The 24,231-nt window shown below is 32.5% G+C and overlaps 1 protein-coding gene and 1 long non-coding RNA gene across 7 annotated transcripts; one reads left to right on the forward strand and one right to left on the reverse strand.

Moving 5' to 3' along the window:
• Window positions 1-193: 193 nt before the first annotated feature.
• LOC100867533 (uncharacterized) lies at window positions 194-23,253 on the forward strand. 6 transcript variants are annotated; one of them, XM_003695143.4, is made up of 9 exons: window positions 194-712; window positions 1,565-1,856; window positions 3,144-3,382; window positions 3,960-4,937; window positions 5,865-6,216; window positions 7,506-7,911; window positions 8,685-8,956; window positions 9,248-9,432; window positions 14,061-23,253. In XM_003695143.4, the coding sequence occupies exons 2-9, from the start codon at window positions 1,755-1,757 to the stop codon at window positions 14,122-14,124; spliced, it is 2,598 nt and encodes an 865-aa protein (XP_003695191.2). In that variant the 5' UTR covers window positions 194-712; window positions 1,565-1,754; the 3' UTR covers window positions 14,125-23,253. The 6 variants fall into 6 exon arrangements, with proteins under 6 accessions (XP_003695191.2, XP_012344058.1, XP_012344059.1 ...); XM_012488604.3 differs by having other exon boundaries at window positions 194-655; XM_012488605.3 differs by having other exon boundaries at window positions 194-624.
• Window positions 6,861-11,476, reverse strand: LOC147657723 (uncharacterized). Its single transcript, XR_015291937.1, has 2 exons — window positions 11,284-11,476; window positions 6,861-7,887 (listed from the first exon to the last, which is right to left on the reverse strand). It is a non-coding gene; the product is annotated as an uncharacterized LOC147657723 (long non-coding RNA).
• Window positions 23,254-24,231: the final 978 nt, after the last annotated feature.

Below are 24,231 nucleotides of genomic sequence, written 5' to 3' on the forward strand. Positions count from 1 at the left end.
TACAATAATAAAATAATATTAATTTAAGCTTAAATAATATCATTATATCTGTGCGAATATAATTCTGATAAATAAGAATTATTGTTTTGTAATATTTATCTTCTAGTGAAAATGCTCCTTATTGTATGAGTAATATTACACAATGTTGGCAAACCTGATAATTGAGTATATATTTCTATCTCGTCGTCTGCATTAAAGGGCAAGTGACAGTTCGAGCTTTATTGTTGACATTCGTATGAAAATTATACTATCGTGTAGTACTTGTAAAAATGTAATTTTGATTATAATTAATATTGAAATACAAGTGAATTTCTTTTCTTTGATAATAAGAACTTTAATAATAAGAATAATTAAACGATTTTAGTGAATTGTGTATCCATAAAAAGAAAACTATTAAATAATAATCGATGTTTAAGAAAGTATAATTATATAGAATTAATAAATTTAAAACGTTTAGCGCATGCAAGTTTAATTTATTTATAGATTTTTCGATTGTTCCATATTGATTATTATCATTTAATAGCTCTAACAATGACTGGTTATTGGAAAACTTCGTTCGAGACACCGTCGTAAACGTTGTTCTCAGTAGTATGTTCTCGATAGTGAATATAAAGTGAATATAAAGTACGTGTGTAAAAGTGAATCAATCCGTATGGTATTACGTGCAATTACAGCGTCACTTTCTAAAAAAAATTAATAATTTTTTTGATTGGTACTTAATTTTTGTAATAATCTTATTATAAAAATTATTATCATATCTTAAAAATTTATATAAATAAGTTTTAATTTAATCTTATAAAAAATTATAAAAATTTATTTATTTTATACTTTAATATTTTTCTAAACATATATAATTTAATTATTTTTCTAAACATTAGTGACTTAATTTCATTTTAAATTTAAATTTAAATCATTTAAATTTTTTTTAATAATTTTCATTTTATTCAATATATTAAAGACACAACGTTTATTAAACACATATTAATATTATACTCAACAAATATAATTTAATTCAAATGAGTTATATATAATATATATTTTATTTACTGAATAAAAAAAATTTATTATATAAAATAATATATCGTTTATATCATTTAACAATCAAAAATAAATTCGCATTAAAATTGATATACAACATAATATGATATAATATTTTGAATAGCGATAAAAAATATTTTGTTGTATATATACCACACTTAATCAACGATTTGAATATATTTTGTATTTCTATATATAATATTATTGACCGTTTTTTTTTAGTTAATATATTAAAAAAAAATATATATTGTTCTAATTTTATAATTTTATATGTAAAGTAATGGGATATAACTAACTCGCGTATCCATCCTTGACATTTTTGGCTCTATTTATAACATTGTCATTAAATGTTTATTATAGTTTTATATTTAATTTTTTTTATGAAATACATTAAAATTTAATAATTATTTTGAATTAATATTTATTATATATTAATATTTATGATAGTTCATGTAATTCTGAAAATAATTATGATATCATTATATCATAATTATTATTATCTGATCTTTTTGGCTTTACCTTGAAGATTTGAGGTCCAGTGAGTGAGGAAATCGATCAGTGGTTCCTGTTGTATATAGTAACGAAAATAAAGTAATCGATTCGAATCGGTGAAATTGTGGCTGAAGTGATAAAACGGATAAAGAGAAAGACGGTTTCGGCATGATCTGTGGAGGTAGCAAGATCTTGTTAGAAATATTGGGCGGGGAGGAGGAGGCATGGAAGCTGAAGCTGGTCGGCAGTCTCACCATCAGAGGCTGCAGCTTACCCTGTCATCCCCGGGAATCCCCGGACTGGACGTCGTGAGAGCATTGCATCAGGTTTGAATCAATGAATTCAATTAATTCTTCCAATTTTGCTACGATTCATGATATATATGATTTAAATTATTATTATAGTTAAATTTTTATTTATTTTATATTATATTTTCTTTTCATTTGATTTAAAATAATTTTATAACATCATTGAATTAAAGAATATATAATTGTAAATTAAAGAATATAAAACTCCTACAATTTTCTTATATTAGATTTAGATAATAGAGTTTAAATGTTAAAAAACTAATTTTAATATTTTTTTTTTTCCCCTAAGAATAATCGATTAATCCGAGACATCAATGACATTAAATTTAATCTTCTTTTTCTCTGATCTTCTAAATTAATCTTCTAAATCTGATGATATAATAATATATAATGATAATATATAATATATCTCTATATTAATATGCTTCCTTTATATTATTTCATGTTGAATTATATTTTTTGGATTTAATTCCGTATTAGATTTTCATTATATTTTTTATTTGATTTCTGTTATACGAATAGTTACAAATATTTTATTTTCTATTGCGAAATTTGAAATTTCTGATAATTTATTCGTGCAATTTCACAATAAATTAGATAATATCAATTGATTGGTGATTTTTATAATAGCATAATAGCAATAATAGCACATAATATGAATAGATATCTTTTTTTAAAGAAAATATCAATATTTAATCATTATATATGTATAACGAATCAAATCATATAAGTACAATTTTTTTCAAATATTCATCCATAATCTTAATTAATTCCTAATATCTTTGTTTGAATAGTAATCTGTAATTGTTATAATAAATTATTTTATTATACATTTAACTAAACTAAAATTTATTGTTATCGCATATGATATAATGATTGTTTGTTAAGAAAATAATTGATATAGTTTGAAAAAAAAAATTAATGTTACTTGATATATGATGATTGGAAATTAAAAACGAAAGAATTGCTTTACCTTCGTATTATTTTTCAGCTTTCGCTATACTCTACTCTGATTTTTATTCTAAAATATTCTTTTTATTTATAAAATTTTTATTTTAAAACATTCTTCTTAGAAAATTTTAAAAAGATATTTAAAAAAAAAATTTAAATATTTCTTAAGATGATAATATTAAGTTTAAGACGATATTGTAAAGTTTAAACTTAATCTACATAAATTCAAATATTTTATGTTTTAAGTACTTTAGAATTTTTTTGTTTCGCACTCTTTTTTATATATCTTTTATATTTGATTTAAAATATTTAAAATATAATGATAAATGGTAATTTTTAATATAATCCTTTCAGACTGTGATATCTTTGCGTTCTGCGCTGGATTCCTCACGGGAAGAGCTTCGTCGTCTTAAAGAGAGCGTTGGTGATTTTTCTGGCGAAAGCTACGTTAATGTTATTGAGAGGCTCGCTCTTGAGAATCACGTCCTTAGACGAAAGATCCTAAGCAGGAGCAGTGAGTTTTCTAGCGATGCTGCTACAAGTCCGCCGCCTCAGGTCCTCCTTTCTTCACTCGCAGTAGAGGACGTCGAAGAGTAAGTCTATCTCTGAATTTTGCTCGATTATCATGAGGATCTTGGCAAAGGAAGCCTTGTTTTATCGCTTCTTTTTGTCAATCGTAGTAATATTAACGTGGGAAAACGATTTTTTCTATTTGCATGCAAAAAATGGTGTTCCAACCAGTCACGTTGACGCGAAACGATCATTCATTTATTCATCGTTTGTTATTTGATTTTAACTTTGCATTTCTGTTTTGTAGCCCATATTTTTAATTGAGTCGTTAATAAAAAGTTATTTTGATTAAAGCAATTTATAATGTAATTATACTTTTCCATTTTTATACAGTATAAAAAGATATACAGAATTGGAATAAAATATTGCACAACCTGTCTTGTCAAAACCATAAAAACGTTCAGAATATAAGTTCAAAATAAAATATTTGCGTAATTCGATAGTTAGCAAGATGGATCGCTAAACGGACAAGCTTCGTGGTGTTAGCGTTAATTAAAAGGAACGCGTTTCGTTCTCGATGTTGTAACTATTAATAACCATGCGTAGCGTGTATACGCGGTTGCTTTCTCGCTGTCATTCTCACCCTGTGAACGGTATCAGTCTGTCAGAGGAAGTAGGCGTACTCATGGACGAGTCCAGGGACGAACTAGTCGCGGAGGACATGCCAGAGACATCTAAACCGGTCATTGGGCCGCGTGCCGACACCAATGTTGGAAATAACAATGAGAATCCCGATTATTCGCAATCTCGTACAGCCGAGAAAGTGTCCAAGAATCATGCAGAATCATCCTTCTCGAAATCAGAATCTAAGGATATCGGATTGAAGTGCACCATGTCTAAGAACGCTATTTCCGTTAAACCTTTAATTGGAATATCTAGCTTCGATTTGGATGACACGTTGAAAAACGAGGCTCCTGCTTTGCCTAATATTAGACAATCCAAAGACGTTGAGGAGGAGGAGGAGGATGGGAACGAGGTTCAAGTTGATCATTTGGAGGTGCAAGAGAAGGATCTCGAGGATCTAAGTTTGAAATCTGTCTCCGATGGAGACAACTCGGTGTTCAGCGATAATCCGGACACGCAAGTGTCGCAGCAAAATCAACGTCAAAATCAAACGGCGGATCAACCGAAACCGAACGATCAATCCGAGAATGAATCCGAAGAGCTCGATGACATCGAGTTGATATTCACGACGGACGAGACTTGCCGCGATCTCGGTCTTCAAGAGGACCTCGTCTCCATAACGGAAACCGAATCCTGGCAACAGACTGTACCCGCTGGTCAACCGGTATTGTTGAAATATACCAAATCAGCCGAGGGCGAATCGTTGGTGTGCAACGGCGAGAAGACTAGCTCCGTCGAAGAGGCAGTTTCCTCGCAGAGTTCGAGTATCGATCGCGAGGAAAGCGTGGACAGGTTCGACGAGGGATCTAGCACCAGGTTAAACAAAATATGGTCGCAGTGTTCGGTATTGGTTGAAACGGATATCAGCAAATGTGGAGTCGTCGAAGAGCCTGAGCATGCTACCAGACATGCGGTCAGAAGGAACACTTTGGCTGCACCACCCACTGCCTACAGGTAATAGGATATTTTTTAATGTCGCATGATATATCAATTCCTTTCTTTCCTCCAATATCTTTTTATCTTTTTTTTTTTTATCGAACTAATAAATATAATAATTTTTATATATAAATTTGTTTTCCAGTTTAATTGAAAAATTGGAATAGACGCGTAGATGTTATTTTTCATATCAAATTCTTGAAAATGAAAGTGAAAAAGGTACAATTATTCGATTGAATGGATGTACCGAGTTTTACATCTCGTAGGGCTCTTCAGTCTGCCGTCATTTGATGAAGGATTCTCACGCTAATATATGTATACATATATTCGTTGAAAGTGCATTAATTAGCTGCTCGGTACTTAACAGCTATATAAAACGTTTTCATTTATTTCCAACTCTTTTTTCTCTTTTTTTCTTTTTTTTTTCGTGTACCGCAATTTACAATTTACAAAGCATCGTGACGACTGATACACATAAAGGAAATGATACCTTAATTATGTTTCCTGCCATATAATCGACACCCGTATGTAATTTAATAAACGTTCTAATTAAAATCATTCGTCTGTTCTATTTTATTTCTTGCAATATTATAATTATTTATTTAATTATAATAGTGCGTATAATTATTATTGTGGCCAAAATTATTATTAATTAAAAGCCGTTGTATCAAAGATTGGCTTTGATTCTAATAAACTGGAAATTAGATTAGAAGCCACAGTTGATGGTCAATATAACGAGGAGCGATGGGATGAAGTGTTAACGGTTCAATGTTACGCATAATTCGATGCAAAATTTCGATCACATCACATATTTACAAAGATATGCTATATCATATTATAATTTATAAATATCGATAAAAATTTTATAAGACGAATATCGATTCTAAAAAAAATTTCATAAAAAAATAATCTTGTTAATAAATACATAATTATCCTCTTTGTCAGACCGATCATCCATCGTGAAGCTCTTGCGGGTAGCCGACGAAAGAGCATGGCACCATTGAGACCAGTGATGGACAGGATCACCGGTGCAAGACGAGAATCTGGCGCCCAAACAGATATTTCTGCGCTTCCAGCCCATTGGCGTTCCGAGAGTTATCTCGCGCATAAAGTGGCTCATACGTTCACCACGTTGCCCAGCAAATTTGCTTTGCCGGCCGGGGTGCCTGGAAGGCTTCGATTATCCGATAAAACCCGAGAGGCGAGAAGAGTCATGCTGTCCGACATCAGCTTCACCAGTATGGTACCGGAACTGTCGAGAAGTGCCGATCACCTCTGCCACGATTCACACGCACAGGTAGGATCCGGATTGGGATCAGAATCTTCATAATTTGTATGTAATTATTATGAAATTTATGCGTCAGACGAGAGAAATCTCGTTCACTGCAAATTGCATGTCGATTTGTATATCGCTTTCACATTTATTATTATGTTACATCTTTATGTTACAATTGTTTTAATATTTTTTTATAATATTTTTTTACGTTTGGTGTTTAAATATTCTCGATTATTGTGCTTGGTATATAAATATATTTCGTTAAATTTGATGGAGTTTACATTTCAAGAATATCGTTGATGTAATTAGTTGATGATGAATAATAAAAGTATATTATACTATTCTAATGTCTGATAATTTTTTATTTCTCGCGATCAATGAATATATAATCGGAGCATTTAAAATCGGATCCTTAAAATGAAATTATAGCATTTTGTTAAAAATTTAAAAATTTTGTGAAATGTGAGAGGGCAAAGTTAGAAACGAACTTACATAATCACATTGTTTTTTTCTTTTACATCATTGATGTCGTAATATAGTTGTTCATCGTTCTAAACAAAACAATTTCTTGGAAAACGGAAAACTTCATGGAAAAAGATAATTAGAACAAATTTATCTACGCGAACATAAATCTCGTTTCCAACGTGGTAGAGTTATATATATAAAGGCGATGTTTTATTTCTGTTAGTTATTCACAGAAGTAAATACTCGTTGTGCGTGGGAGAAGGTCAAACGAATGAAGTTAATGCGATTCGATTCATTGCAATTCCGTCTCTTCGTCAACTTGGATGACTAATTACCGGTTTCGTCTCGTCTTATTACGATACTACCGGTTTTTAATGTTTGTTGTTGCCTTGATAGTGTCGATTCCAATAATATTCTCTGTTGTACAATTACCGTCTTTCTTTAAGGAACAATCTATCAATCTCAAGTATCGCAATCGAAATGCAAATATTTTTCTTCGTTTTATTTCAAATTAAAATTCTTTAAAATTTTCAACGTATCTTACGCTGTAAAAACACCAAGTATTATTCGCCTTCATTCTCCTTTTTTATCCTTTCTTTATCCATAACTTTTAAAATTATATTGTCTACAAAAAATATTTTAAATTTTACATTCCTATATGAACTAAACAACAAAATATATCATACTCAAATCTACTAACAAATTGCGTAAATACTAGACCAAAAATTCAACAAGATGCAAATATTATTTGTAATTCCGTTATATAACAGACACGTGATTTCTTCTCGAATGGAGAAGAGGAATCAAACTATATTTTTTCTAATCGCTCGTGTCTTTTCTTTCAGACTTGCTTCAATTCCCGAGGCTGTGGACTTCGTACGCCTGACGTGCACCGGCGCGAATCGTTGGGCTCTCCTGCAGGATTCTGGCCCCGTTGCAACCCCGCCACAGGATTGCCGAGTCCCTGCGACTGCCGTCTCTCCACCGACCTTTATTCTTCGCGATACCGCGGTTCATTGTCCTCGATCCCATCTCCTGGATTGGAGGTGGTCGGCGGTCCACCGCGTAGACACTCGTGGAGAGCGACCGCGGCGTCCTTCGACACTTGGAGAGTTCCGCTCGCCGCTTCCACCCCGAGACCCACCTGGTCTTCTATGCCCTCTTCTCCTACCCACGTGCACCCGCCCGCTACGTCCTCGAAAACTTCTAAGAGCCTTCCTAAGAGAACTAGATCGAAGGTCACCTTTCAAGGTACGTTCTTCTTTGAGAGACGGAGAAGTTTTTTTTATCAGAGAGAAAAATCTGCCTGGATTTGGACAATTTGATTAGATTTAAAAATTTATCTTGGCTTTGAAACGGAAAAAGCTTACGGAAAGGAATAAATAATCCGAATTTTTTATCTTCGTTGTGGAACGATTCTAATAACGAAAGATAATTTGATATAAATAATATACTATACGAGTTTTAATTTCAGAACGTTTCAACCGAATTTTATTTTCAACCGGGATAAAATGTTGCAATTGATTTCTCGATAATCTCGTTGAAGTTGGTTACAGTTAATTGAATCTCAGCCTCAGCCTCATTTAAATTAATCTTCTATCGCGCTTAGCAACCTTGTATTGGATAGAACTGTATCGTAGGTTCGAGTTTCCAACGTTATAGGATATGGACGAGAAATTTGATCGTAATCTACATTACGCGGGTGCTCTTCAATATTTCTTATATATTTTCTATCTGCCCTGTATCTCCGTACAGTTGTTATAAATAAAAATAAAATTCGCTCGTTAAGATTACTTAACAAGCTTTTGTAATATTTATTCGAATATTTGAACGATCTTATAGATACTACTATCATTAACTCGATAGTTATATAACGATTTTAAAACGCGCAATGTTCACAACATGTGAACATATCCGTCGGAATCGTAACCCTCTGAAAAACAATTTTAATTGACCTGTTGTGAAGTTGTGGGTGTTTTCCCCACAACAAGTAGCGCTTTTTCATCAAGTTGGTTTGCTCGCAGAATGCCCGATGACGCGTGGCAGCTTGCCAAATCTGCGCTCGGATTTGGTGACCGGCGATAACAGCGGCGACTCGACCGAGTCGTTGATCGACGAGGCCGAGGATTATTTGCGACGGAGCATCGACTCGATGCTGACAATATCCAGTAGCGGCGTCAGTACCGATTACTGGAACAGACAGACAGCTAGGCGGAGACGTACGCGGCGATACTCTGAGCCGGATCTAATCCGTGACTGGCATCCGCCACAGGATGCCAGACCGTACCTGCCAAAGGTAAATTCCATCATCTATTATCTTCTGCGTGTATCCTCGGTCGATTCCGACTTTGTATTGTCTTTGTTTAAATAACTTACGAATCTATTTCTTGTAGAGTACTTTTTTAGAATACCGTTGTTACGATCCGATGACTCTTCTTTCGAGAGTTTTACTTTGCAGTCGATCGCGATAGTTTCGTTCTTTAAATAGTTTCGTTAATCCAACGATAGAGGCGAGCTTGGAAAATATTTCCCTTTTCAATATTCGAATAATTTTTAACCTTCCCCTATACTTTCGTTATTTCGACAGATACCAAGAGATCTCAAGCTGGATCATCTCGTGAAGATTATATCGCCAGAGGGTAAAGTTCTTCAAGGGCGAGTGAGATACGTGGGCCCTGTACCAGGCCGCGAGGAGACTCACGTAGGCGTGGAGTTGCCTTACTTGAATGGCTCCTCCGATGGCACGTTTCACGGCAGAAGATTCTTCGATTGGTAAGTTTCGTTATTTAAAAATTTCTGTCGAACATGTTCTTCTCAAGCACAACGACGTCGGCAAGAATTTTATACGTACGGTGCGAGAGACTTGGATGAAACGTTGCTTCGTTGATGAAACAATAACCGGGTCTTTTATCGAACGGACGTTGATCGCGTTTTCGCAGTTAGCAGTTTCTCATTAACACAATGCCAGAATCTGCATCGTTACCGCAGTGAAAATAATGTTAACGAAATGCTTAGGAAACGCGACGTGGATATCGAATTATGAAACTAAAGTGATATTGAACGACGACGAGTAGACACCGTAAGTACTTCACGTACTTTCTTCCAAAGAATAACTCTCGTATATCGTAGTATGGGATAAAAGTTTTTACTATTTCGAGATATCGACAAAGTTAATTTTACGACATTAAAATTGTTTTTTTTTATGTTCCTCTTAACTCTCTCTTTTTATTTTTTTCATTATTGTTGCCACAAAAAGATCAGGCAACAAATTTTTTAAACTGCTAACTCAAGAGTTAATTCTTAAAATGTTCAAGTCCATTTACATACATTAGTAAATACATGCTTAATATAATTACATTCTAGGGACTCTTATTACCTTGATTTATATTACCTTCTTGAATATAAATACGAGTGCAAAGGATTAATATTTACACGAATAATTGTATACTTTTTTTTTTTGATACACGAAAGTCCATCGAGTCGAGTATATCCTCTCCTCGGCAAATAAAAGTTATCCACCGTAACCGCAGCCCGACATTTTTCCAACTCGCGCCGCAGAAAAGAGTAATTACCGAAGCGGGAGCGCATACTTGAGAAAGGCGCTACCTACTTCGCGGAAACAACGCGAAATTCCAGTATGTGAACGGGATATATTCGAGTAGATTGCTCGAATTTCTGCAGTTACGAGGTATAATAGTGATCATTTCGCGGCGCACGAGGTTTCGTGATGCATTCGTTTACCCGTATTTTACGAGGCCTGGCCCCGTAATCGCGTCCCCGGCAATGGAGCCTCCTCCCTTTCAGCGAAACCGTTCGAAACGAAACGGCGTGTGTCACGATTTCTTCGCCTTCGTTCTTAATTAAATCGCCGCCGCGTCTTTTCCCGAATCATCGTCGGGGACGTATTTAATTTCGTAATTGCATCGTGTTCTCGAGATAATAGGTCGAACGTGAAACGAGCTGCGTGACAAAAGCAATTCCGCTACGCGATAAACTCTCTTCTCGCTTCTTTTTCTTCTTCTTCTTCTTCTCGTTTGGACGTTTCTCGCCGTCCATTTGCGCCATATTCGCGCGTTGAGCGGCGTAAACGAGTGTGACCCTCTCTCTTCCAAGCAAAGTTCACCCCTACGAACGTCGTTCGATAACTCTACACACCACTTTCAACAACTATTGTTCCTCCAAGTAAAAGAAACGATAATTCGGAAGGATGTACAGAGGCTGGTTTAATATCTCCCTTTTTTAAATATTTCGCCTCCTTTGTCGAAACCTGAAGAGTTTTACCTTTTCCTCGAAGCTCGTTGGAATTGTGTCGAAACACTTTATTTTATTAACTATTTTCTATTTTTTATCTGGGTTATTGCGAGTGGAATATTTTCGAATAAATTTTTCGTAGATCGATAGATTTGTGCGAGAGATTTCTTTTGTACGATGATGTTCGAAACAAGGAAACAACGAATTTTCAGAAGCATTGAAAATATCTCTTTCTATTAATTCATTCGTACGTATTTCTAATTTAATTCGTTCCATCGTCGAGACAAACTTTTCTAATAATTCTTTAAACTTTAAACTTTTCGAAGAAATTATTACGTAAAAGTTGGCATAATTGCACACCTTTGCGCATACCTTGACTCTCAAGTTTGAAGAATTTATCGGTGACCGTTTTGCGGTAATTACTATTCTCGGTTCGCAAACCGAGAAAGCGTTTTTACATTTTGCCGGATGAACCACGTGAAACAACGTTTCGATGTAACACTTTTGTTCCAAGTGTTTCGCCGATCGACAACACGATGAATAAGTAATTCGTCGTGTCGTGGCTGTAGATCGTTGAGGTCTGACTTATGTGTGTACACACATGTACAATTTATATATAATGTCATGTGTCGACTTTGTATCGTTGACTTTGACGATACATCGATACTTTTTCACCGATATTTTTACTATGATAAATTTCTATCATTTTTCTTTTTTTTTTTATAAAAATATTAATATTATAAAAATAATTAAATATTAAAATTTCTTTTTTCCAATAATTCTTGAGATATTAATTTTTGAGAAATCTGAGATTTTTTTCTTTAAATCGATATTCACGTGCAACACACGTGAAAGATGTTATCCTTATCTTTGAACCCAAGAATAAAAAAGAGAGTATCGACGTAAAATGATATTTTTACGATCGAGTATTTTTATCACTTTTCATAACTGTATTACTTTACTTTTTTCCTTCCATCACGAGCGACGAATAAAATGAACGTGAACTATTATCGAACGAATGACGATGCTAATTTTTACCACCTGATGCAATGTTTGTAATTTAATATCACTTGTTAAATGTATTCGACAAGAGTTCGTGGAAATTTTGCGTAAAAAATTAAAAAATAATTAGATCCCCGGGTTATAACGAGTCGTTCTCTTAATTACATTTCTGCACAGTATTTTATCACGAATGTTACAAAACTAACCCAGTTCAAACGACACGATTCGTTCGGTTACAATGTATTTATTATTTGCACAAAGCGTATATTCTTCTCGAAACTTCTTTTACGAAAAGAAGGAAGAATATATTCAGAATGTGCGTATATTCTTCTCCGACGGATACGAGCACAAAGTGCGTATTCTTTGGAGAAGAGAAGTTAATCACGAGGTAAATTCCAGCGAAAGAAGCGTAAAGTCGAATAATCCATGCGGTGGATTATTGGAAGACGTAACAACGGTTACAAGAGATGAAAGAAAGAAAGAGAATTAACGACCGGTTAAAGATCAATGCTACAATGATTCTCGTACAACGGCTCGACTTTCTCGGAAGAATCGAATGAAAATGTCACGTAACACGTACTCACGAGTTATAACATTGTAGCAAGTTGACCGGTTGCATGAGCCGATAAGTCATTTGCATTTTCCTTGTACTTCCATCTTTATGAGCGTGCACTTGAATTTTTATCACTCTATAAATTTCGAGCAATAAGGAAGAGTCACGCAATTGAGACAGGTCGCGGTGTTTTCTGGCCTTATCGAAAAAATATATGGGTTGTTTTGTATTTTGCCGAGCAAATTGTGCGAGTCGTAATTTACGAAGGAAGATAAGAAAACGAAAAAAAAAAAAAAAATTGTACATAAATTTTAAAGAATTACGGATTATAATGTATACTTGATCTTCTTGGCAATCAAACTGATCGATTCCTCGCTTTTTTATTATTTTCTCCGTTTCGCTTAAAAATGAAACTCGCTATCTATAATAGATTTTATCTATTACAAGAATCGGATTTTATCGCCAATACTCGTATCACAAGTGCAAATATCTCTATATAAGAAAAACAAATTTATCTTCTTGAGTGAAAAATTTCTACGAAACAATAGCTCAAATCTTGTCAATTTATTTTACAACAAGAGAAAAATTTCCCTTTTTAACCATCAGAAGTGCAAATATTAACAGAATCGAATCAAATCTGTTTCCAACGTTCAGAAATATTAAATTTCCACGAAATTTCCATCTCAAATCTTATCAACTCGTTCCACTCCTAACGCTCGAAAACTTCCACGAAAATTTCTCGAAATACCTCGAGTCTTATCAACTCTCTTTCCCTCTATCACGATTTCGAGAAATTTCCTTTTAACCACCCGTATCGAGTGCAAGCATCGCAAGAATCAACGAGTTCGTATCCAAGCTAAAATTACTCGTCAATGCTCAAAAGTGATATTAAATTTCTAACGAAACCGATCTCGAACAATTCAAATCTTATCAACTGTGCACAAAACCACGATAGGAATTTCCTTTCCATGTTAGGTTCGAGTTACACACGATGGGACTGGAAATAACGCATAGATGGTGCACGTTCTCGAGATCAAAATCAGATGAAGTGTACTTTCAGGGACGACGATCGTCACGCGAGCATCTCGAGCCAAACTTGGAGCGATTTTCCAAGGCTTTCTCTCCGTGGACGGACGTTTCTCACGATAACGTGTGCGACAGGCATGGCTATCGACCAACCGTGTAAAAGCAACAACAATGTTCCATCCAACGTTCTGTCGTTCGTTACTTTTTTTTTTTCTTTTTTTTTCTTTTTTTTTTTTTGCCCAAATATCTCTGAATCGCCAGTCTCTATTACCAGCTACTAAAAAACTCGAATGCTTCTACTATCTTCCGTTGGATACGCTCTCGAAATACGGCTATGAAATATCGTGAAAATTTTCGTTTTTTTTCTTCGTATATATAAAGATGTTGAATTCTATTGCATTTTGCATTGCAGATGATCGAGAGATCTATTATCTAAAAACTTTCGCTCTGCTTATAATCATTATTTTTTACACGATACGAAATATTGAAAAAAAGAAAAAAAGACAAATTCAAGAGATATACGCTGATCGTGTTAAGCGTAAACCTTTAATTTTGCTTCGTGTTCCAGCGATCCCGACCGAGCGATCTTCGTCCCGTTCAAGAAAGTGATCCTGGCCTGGTGCACCACTTGACCCGAGCCTCCGAGCAACCGAACAACTCCCCGAATTCTATTGTCCCAGTTCACCATGTGAATCGAAAAACAGAGAATACTCGATGAACGTACGTCTCGTCTCCGCCGGTTTTTCACGACGAGTAAGTACGTGACACTTTTTTTTCCACCGTAACTGATCCACGCCACTTGAAACACGCAGATGAAGAGAGTGGAAAAAAAAAAAAAAAAAAAAAAGAAAAAGAAAAGGAAAAGACGCTTCTACCATTCCTCGGAGAGGAAAATTTGACGATGTTCGATCGCCTGGAATTTAATAACGAAATTTTTCGTTCGAATCCACGTTGACGCATGTGGGTTTCTCGACTCGTGTCAAAAATTCTATCCGATCACTTTTCTCCTCCGATCGTACGATCGAACGAGAAAAGAAATCCAATTCGATCTCTCTACCTTGAAACGAAAAGGAAGTATCGAATACTCGTGTTTGGTCTAAGTAATGTAAAATGTAAGATAAAAATTTTGGATTTTTGGAAGAATCGAGTATCAAACTCGATGTAAACGATATAAGTGTATCGTGTTTGAAGGTTTGAGTTATTATAGAGGATACTTTGTATATCTGGTTGCCGATCTCTGCAAATGATTTTCGCGTGAGAATAGGTGTGAGAATCAGTATTATTAATTATCGTGCAAAAACTCGGATCGTTTCGAGTTTCTATGCTGCGTGTGTATCGTTGTCGAGGAAATGCACAAATATTCGATTGATCTCTCGCGATCGATGTTAATTTTACGAATGATTCGTAGGAAAGAATGAGCGAAATGGGAGAAAAAAATTTCTAATAATTCTAGGTTTAATATAATAGTTCGTCACAATATTTAATCTCTTATCATCGCAAACGCAATGAAGGATTCGCTATTGTCATTCGATTCATCGTATTTTTTTTCTTTCTTATCAATTTCTATTTTTTTTTTTTTTTTTTCTCTAAAACAAATCTCGATGTCTATTTTACGAATAAATGTGATATATTAAAAAAAGGGAGGGAAAAAAAAAAAAAGAACGAGAGAAAAAGAAAAAAAGAAAATTCGCGTATTCAAAGGTAGTAGTACGGTAGACAAATATTAGAGACTATTTTTGTAACTCTTTGAGATCGTAAGATTTAATTGAAAAGAGAAAAGAAAAACATGCTCGAAGCAAGTTTTTTAATTATAGCTGTACAAGGATGGACATGTATGACACGAAGATTATTTGAATATTTTGAGAAAGAGTCGATTGAAATGTTTAAGAAAGAACGATTTCAGAACTCATAATATATTATAATCAAAAAATTATTAACTATCATAATAGAGGTGACATCAAGTTCATGATAGAAAAAAAACTTAAAGAAATACTGGATGTAGAAGAAAAATGGGAATTTTTTATACAAGAAATCGTAATTTTCGTTAACTTTGACGACGACAACAATCTGAAAGACACAGAACAAGTTATTTCGCGTAAAATAATGGACGAGGATCTTTCGTATGGGAACGAAACTAAAAACGTTGCGAACTCAGAACGTTAAATAGCACGCGGCACTCTACTTTCAGCGTACGATCGATACTGCAAGTGATTCTTAATACCGGGTCTGTCTACTTTTAGAAAATTTTTGTGATAGTTTTATCGATAATCGCGTAACACACCGTGCAATCACACCGTGTTCACATTTTTTATTACCTACTACTTTATTTATTTTTTTATATATCAAGTTTAGCGTTTAGACGGTTAAAATTACGGAGGAAGTTTATAAAATTTATTTTTTTAAGAAAGAAGAAATATGATAAAATTAAAAAAAGGACCTTCACTTTTGAGTCGAGCAAGTTTGTTCAAAAGATAAACGTTCGCGTGGATAAACCGGAATATACGTTATATAAGAGATTAGATCTGTGAGAATTCGCGATTACATTATTCTACATTTTATATACGTTACGTTTGATACTAAACGTTTATAGAGTTTCTCATAATAGATGAGGAGATAATCAATCTGCGCGGAAAAATTAATAATTTTAGTAGAATAAACGATATTCAACGTTTTTCTTTCAGAGAAAATAGATTTTATAAATACAAGAGATGTTATCACATATCTGCCATGTTTATGCGTAGAACATGAAACAAGCTTATATTATTCATATAAAACAATGTTTTCAGAGAGAAAATATAATATTTCAAGGAAGAATATATATATATATATAACTCGCAAAAGTTATAAAAACGACTTTACCAAAAAAAAAAAAAAAAAAAAAAAAAAGAAAGAAAGAAAAAAAAAGAAAAAAAAAATAAATTCTAAAATGAATTATTCCTACATTTTTTTAGTAAATTTTTCAAGCAGCATCTCCTCTTCTCTATCTCTTCTGGTAACATCTGTTATAACAACTCTGCGCACAGCACACCGTGGACGCGTTTACACCGAAGTGACAATATCGATTCCTCGTTGCGACCACGCAAAATGTTTTAAACGTTTCGTGATAAAACGTCACGGCGATGATAATCAAAACTGATCAATGAATCAACGTGGTCGCCAATCAGAATCTGATGGCACAGAGATTCACGCGTGCCCCGATTAAAACATGGCTGCGATCTTCTATTCAAATATGTTCGCGTGATCACGCGAAATACTGCTCGAAACACTGCGTATTACAAAGCATCGCGTGCGTGTATACACTTGTCGGAAGAAATATAGTGGCGCTGATAAACTTGGCGAATTTAAGTCAAAGGAACTACGTTATCTGATGAATTATTGTTAATTGTCGAATGGTTGTTCGATTTTTTCATTTCACTAATTTTCTAAAATTTTAATTTTGTCAAATAACATTCTTTCAATTAGATAGATTTGAAAGAAATTTTTTTTTTTTTTTTTTTGATCAAGTCGGAGGTATTTTTATTCCAATATTTTATTATCCTTGAATTTTTTCGAAAAGGAAACTTCTTTATGAAAAAATTTAATATTAATATTTTTTACTTATTTTTCCACGTAGAATCACTCTTTCTTTCTCTCTCTCTCTCTCTCTCTCTCTCTCTCTCTCTCTCTCTCTCTCAGGTCACCGACATTGCTCGACTTCTTTTGAATTTCCGCTGAAACGCAAAAACATAAAACATCGTTCTGGGAATGACTGCGCTATATTTCTTCAAACTCGAGTACATCTGTGCATAATATATTTTAAAGAGAGGAGCGCGCAAAAGAGCGCGCGATATTCGATGAAAAGCGATTGTTCGCTGTTCAAGAAAGATGCAAAAAGGAAAAAGGTAAGGAGAAAATGATAAAGAGGGAAAGATGAAAAGAAAGAAAAAGAGAAGAATTCTTAATCGGAGGCTATACACGTTGGAGAGAGTTTTTTTTTTTAAATATTTAAGAGGTTATAGGACACTCTGTACAAGTATTCGAGCTCTGTATAATCTTAATCTCGCTGTGCATCCGTGGAGGAACATAATAATATTTAAACGCGTGTCTGTATCCGTGTCTGTATTTCTGTGCAACAATGTAAATGGCATGATTGCAGTTGCAGTTTAATGGATCTTAAAAAAAAAAAAAAGGAAAAAAAAAAACAAATATAAGCTAACCAACTAACGGAATTCTAGTTATTTAGGACTTTAATCGAGCGTCTTCGTCTTTAAGAGAATTTTAAAGATGGCTTCTAAACGCGAGAAGATATCACCATCGTTTCGAGAAATATTCGAATCGTATCGTGCAAACTGATTCGCGTGGCCATCGATGTTTGATCCGTAAAATCAAGTGTTCGAACAGAACGATAGAGGTAGAGAGAGGTTGATCGTGAAATGAATTTCGTACGAGCAGGATGATTCGTTTGTTAAAATCGAGTTCCCGGGATATACAAGATTTAGTTTGAATTGTGAATCGATTGGATGATATGCCAAATAATTTTTTTACGAATTTTAGTAAAAAAAAAAAAAAAAAAAGGACGAAGTTGCAAAGAATATGAATTTCGAATGATAATTATATTATAACAAGAATAAAATCGCAATAAATTATTTACGAATGACGAATTTCATTTGGATTCCATCTTGCAAATTTCTAATCTAAAACATTGAAAAACAAAATTTTATTTTTATATTGTGTGTATTCTTACCTTTATATCCGACTCATTGCATATTTATAAAAGCTGTAATTATTGAGACTGTTCGCGGTTAATCGTCATTATTCAACGTAATAACAAAGAAGTAGAATCAAGGATAAATATCGGTCATAATTTGCCATTGGCGTCTCTCGATTCCCAGGAAACGCGAATTACTCAATTGGAATTGTATTTGTTGTGGAAAAAGACGGTAAAAATTTTTCCTAGAGATAATGCGAAAAGACGAAACTCACTGGTCGATGCGAGAAATCATCGAGATTGGACATTGCTTCTTACACATATGTCTTGTACCTGCATCTTTAGCTTATTAAGTCCCGAAATTTGGATAATTTAAATACGCAAATATAAAATTATTTTAAAATAATTTATCGTAGAATTTTTATAACTTTTTTTTTCAAATTCTTTTCTTAACATTTTTTATGATTTTTTTTTCCAGATTTCGGGATTTATGCGTATCGTTTACGTTAAGTTAAGCCATAGTGAATAGATGGTTGCAGTAAGCTAGAAAGTGTTACGATTATATAAAGGTTACGATAGATTTACGATAGATGATAATTTTTTACTCGTATTGTTTTCGATTCTCGCTAAATATCACGATTGACGATTTTAAGATAGTTACAAATGATAGGCTGAATCGGTTTCACGCTTTTAACTGATCTTAACAAACGGTTGTACCTGGATCACGTTGTTCGTTCGTATGAGTAAAATGTTGCGTTTTGTGCACGTAATATTCTGATAATGAGCATATTAGATGTGTCGTGTTAATCTCTTGCTCCATTCATAAATGTTCAAGTTGTTAGAATGTTTATTATAAAAAAAAATGCAATTTTGCAATTAAAATTTATGATTTGCACTAAATATTAAATTTTCATTAAATATAATAAAAGTATCCTAAGATAAAAAATTTTATTTTTTTAATTTATTCATTCTTTACATATATTTAGAACCAAAGAAAAATAGGATTATTATTAATCAATGAAAATGTTTTCTAACCTATTTTATTGTTTTATCGTTTAAGCGAAGAATGTAAGAATATTGAAACATGTAAACTCGGTGGAAATGGCCGCGATACCGGCAAGTTTTATCATCGGTGTTATTAAAGTACATTATGACCGAAGTAAAAAGCCAGTGCAATTAATTCGGTTCAATCTTTTCCTCGCAACACCTGCCACGAGGCTCACGGTTTTAGAGTCCGGCAACAACTTTGCGAATATAAAGTCTTTCTCTCTCGCGTGACTGCGGGCAAATTTAGTTATGTTATACGAAGCGATACCAATCTACGTATACGTAATATCTTTTGTTCGAAAGAAGGATCGAGAAGTCTGTGAAATTTATCTCTTTTTTTTTTCTCTCTCTCTCTCTCTCTCTCTCTTTCCTCCTCCTCAAGGACCAAGGGTTTTCAAAGTTACGCGACACGATCCATTGCAAAGTTAATCAAATTTATTTTTTTACTTTTGAAATTTGGAAATTTAAGTACGATTTAATCGGATTAAAAAAGAAAAAAATAAAATTGAATTTCTAAATTCCATCGAATGAAAAATCTGTGATGTATTTTCATTAAAAATTTGAAGCTAGCTGTCGAATTTAAATCCGAAATTGAAATCCAATTTAAACTCGGATTTAAATTTAAAATGTCAAATCGATATCCGCTCTTTGTGAAACTGTGCGATCAAGCGTTTTCGATCCATATAGACGTTAAGTAGTGTTTTAATGGCCAGTTCAAACCTCCTACGATTCTCTGCAAAACAAGAGCATGAAAATAGCTGATTTGCTCTGTGAATCGAAAAATCGTTGAATATTATCTCGTCCTCGTTAACTATTCCTGAAACGATTTCATTTCTTTCTTCAATTTCATCTAAATTGATTCACTTTTAATACACGCATTGATTGTACAAACGTAAAAATTAAAAAAAAAAAAAAATGACTGATGATTGATATCAAAATTAAATTTATAGATATCTGCTTTTTTCTCTTTCCCCCCCCCCCCTCATTCATTTTATATATATTATTTTAAAATAAGCAATAAACTTATAAAAAAAATGTTCTCCTGAACATGTTAAAAATCTTATTTAAACGACACACCTAATACGCTTATGCGCAGCATTACAAGACGAACACGTGCCTCGGTGCCGTATTTAATGCCATTTAAGTACAACAGTAACGCGTTCAAAGCTTATTATACATTCGATACAATGTTACGTTCGCGATTGCGTTCAAAGATATTTTATTATTCTCGTTCACGAATCGCAGTGTTGTGCACAGTTGTTTTCTAAGGAATGACTAGTAATCTCAAGTGTAGTCGATTGAGGAATATAAGAATATTTAGCTTTACTTTTTCTTTGATAAATTTCTCTTCGACTTTTAATATTTACCAGAGTAAATTCGAAAGTTCCTGAATTGCATCGAAACCTTTTGAGATCTGTTCTGTTAGAGATATTGCAATGTAATTTTTATAATTCGGATGATTAAGATAATTAAAAGTTCATTTAATTGATTCATTTAATTGAATTTCTTTTTTTTGTACCTGATTAAACGAAGTCTTGGAGAAAATAAATCGTTATTTGAATAATCAATGTTCAAATGAATTGAATTCTATTATGTATTGCATAAATCTTAAGAGAGATTAAATTTTGATATTTATTTTCTTATGGAAAGTCGAATTCTTACTCTATTTAAAAAAACTATCTTTAAAGCTATATTAAAACTTTTGATTCTTAGAAATTAATTACTGGAGTATTAAAGAAAAAAAAAGACAATTTCTTTTAAGTGTATAATAATACTTTAATTTTATTAGCGTCTTTTGCTTTGTAAATATAATTTTTCATTATACATGTAAGATTTATAAAAATTGTTTTTGTATCCAATGTAATTACAATTCGATCTCAATTTTCAATACAAATATAGATTTAATTTTACACTACACCCTCGTGCTTTCCTCACAAAAAATTCGTTTTGATGGACCAATATCGTTTAAATAACAGATAAAACTTGTATAAGATTCATCTATCTAATTATGTTCGTATTTCTTTTTTCGCATAATGTATTTTATGTATTTTCGTTACGCTTGACGAGCCATCGATAAGTGGAAACGCGTTCGTAGCGGATGAAGAGGCGTTTCGCGGCAAACAGAAGCGTTTACGAGTTGCTACACGTTTATGTAACGCCTCTGACAAGCGTCAAGCGGTTGTTTTTTTGCACAAAATCATTTATGAGAACGCCATGACAACGTTCCATGACGTGGAAACATAATTAATGCATCGATGATCGCTGATACAGTCTGCCATCATTGTTCCTTATATAGGAATCTTATGCATATAAAATGCGCACGTAATTTATTAACTGTTGATTCAAATTTGATGTGTGAACTATGTGAACTATGTTATATTATAATGTAAATAAATAAGCTAATGCAATTAATATAATTTTTACGTGTTAAATTGTAAATCTAATTGTAATATGGATAATATATAAATAAATGAATTCGATTGTTAAAATTATTTCTAATTCAATTTATATCTATCTAATGAAAGAAATATGATATAATGATATTCTCATTGATTACTTCGTATTTCCAGTCACGAAAATGTTATAATGTTATTCCATGAAATTATACATTATATATTATTTAATACGAATGGAATAACGTCCCATTTTAGAATGATCGATGATACCTGGTGCTCAGCTGTACAAAACTGAATAAGAAATTTAATTGATAAAATCATCATGAACGAAAAAAAAGGGATGTTTTTCTTTCGATAAATGGCGGACTGCAGCGAAATATCGAATATGATTTCTAGAAAGCGACGAATGGCGTTCTTTTCTGATAAAAATACAATTCTACGACAAATAATATTGTTCTTGCATTTGCACAAAATACAATTGCAAATATATATATTGTTCTCGATTGCATGCATGAAAACTTAAAATATAAAAATACGAATAACAGAAAAAGAAGGCGGCAGGATGACGTTGGTCGGCATTAATTATGATAATTGCGTTTACGTTTAAGTATTTCGATATATTGGATTAATGATGAATGGACGTGAAAATGATATGCTTGGATCCGTTGAAATATTTATTATCCTCTTCATGCTATTGCGCGAAGGATAATTTTATTCCTTGAATACATATAGAGAATACTTTTCATTCACCTATATAAAAAGAAAAATATACAAATATGTAAGAAAAGATTTTAAGAGTTTAAATACAGTTAATAGCTTTTATAAAAATTCATATATTCTATATGCATATTAAAATTACTTGATAGTTATATATTTTAAATTTTTTATATAATATTACATACGAATTGTTTATGTTAATATCTTCATTACTTAATATCATAAGAACTTCTTAAATTCAAAAATCGTATTTTTTACATCGAAGTGCTTCTAAGTTCCTGAAAAAAATTTTCTATTAGTGGAAAACGAATATTTACTACTTGTATATAATTAAGTCATTTTTTTCCTTTAATTTGTTGAATTTGAATTAATGAAAAATTGAATTAAAAAAAAAGTAACAAAAGAAAGAAAATGGCTTAATTAATTTATCGTTAAAATCGTCGATTCCTCCCTGAAATGTCGTCATTTATGGTCGCGTGTTGACTTTTCACAATATCCTTTGAAATTTTAGCGAGCGTGAAAAGAACGAGGAAATCGAATGGAGATCGTAAAAGAAAGAGCGTGACGAGGATAATAATGAGCGATTCGATCGATCCTATCGTTTCTAGTGAGATGGCCGCGATATAATATACATATACTATATATATATATGTATATATATATATATATAGATATATAAGTACTTAAGAAGATTCGTGATTCGTGAAATTCAACAGCTCGTTAAATTGAATTCCATCTCGGAATAGGAATGATGCTCGCCTCGACGAGATTGTTATCGTTGTACCTAAAAAAAAATTATAGATATTAACATAAAAAGAGACACAAAGAACACACATTGTCGTTCTCTCACTATTTATTGTATTGTAACGCGATGGGTATGATCATATACCGGAAAATAAAACTATTATTACTCTAAATATTCTATTACATGTTATTGTGGCGTACAGTAATTTTTAATTGAATAAGTTTTTTTTACTAATAATTAAAAAGACTAAAAGAAAACAAAATTAAGAAAAAGAAACATAGAAAGAAATTGAGGTTATTTTTGATATTTATTCGATCAGAAATTTTGTCACGCCACTATATATATGTATGTAATATATTTACCCTTCCCATTTGTATATATTTCATTTCATATTTTTCTTATTATATTTCAATTCCTTTTTTGGTCATCATTTTTTTTATGAATTCAGAATACCCTTAAAAAATTTATATGAGATTATTTATATCTATTTATATTTAAATGATATAAAAAAAGTTTAAAATATAATAAATAAAGTATTTATATTTATCAGTTTTATTTTTAATAAATAAAAACATATAATATACACATACACATATATATATATGTACTTACTGTAATATATTTTATGTATATTTTTATATTTTTTATATTCACCTTTCAAAGAAATTTCCTTTTCTTAATTTTTTTAAATATTTACCATAATAATTCTGCATTTATAGTTTTGAAATAATATGTATACAGTTCTGTTACGATATCTTTAAACAAATACTTTTGAACAATATAAAATTGTTGCTACATTTCTTTCATAAACTATTGTTGACAGACTGCATTTCATCCGTAAAGGAAAATATAGGCAGAAAATTTTGTTTAAAGATCAACGCCATCTCGCGTTTGGATCACCGAAGCTCCGACTTGTTACTAGCATAGCAGAATATGCAAGGAGGTATGTGAAGTCATAGAGAAGGAAAGCAATATTGTGCGAGAAAGATAGAGAGCATCTTCCACCATTTTGACGCTATATAGAAAATTTATTAATTATTCGTTTTCTATATAAAATTTCTACACTTTTAAGCTCGTGTCTTGAAGCTAGAACTTTAGGCAAGCTTTTCGTATTAATTTTAATAAGAAAATCTTTTCTATTAATTAT

This window comes from Apis florea, unplaced genomic scaffold, assembly GCF_048593485.1.
Source record: "Apis florea isolate Af1SG1 unplaced genomic scaffold, ASM4859348v1 contig_2897_pilon, whole genome shotgun sequence".
Classification (NCBI taxonomy): domain Eukaryota; kingdom Metazoa; phylum Arthropoda; class Insecta; order Hymenoptera; family Apidae; genus Apis; species Apis florea.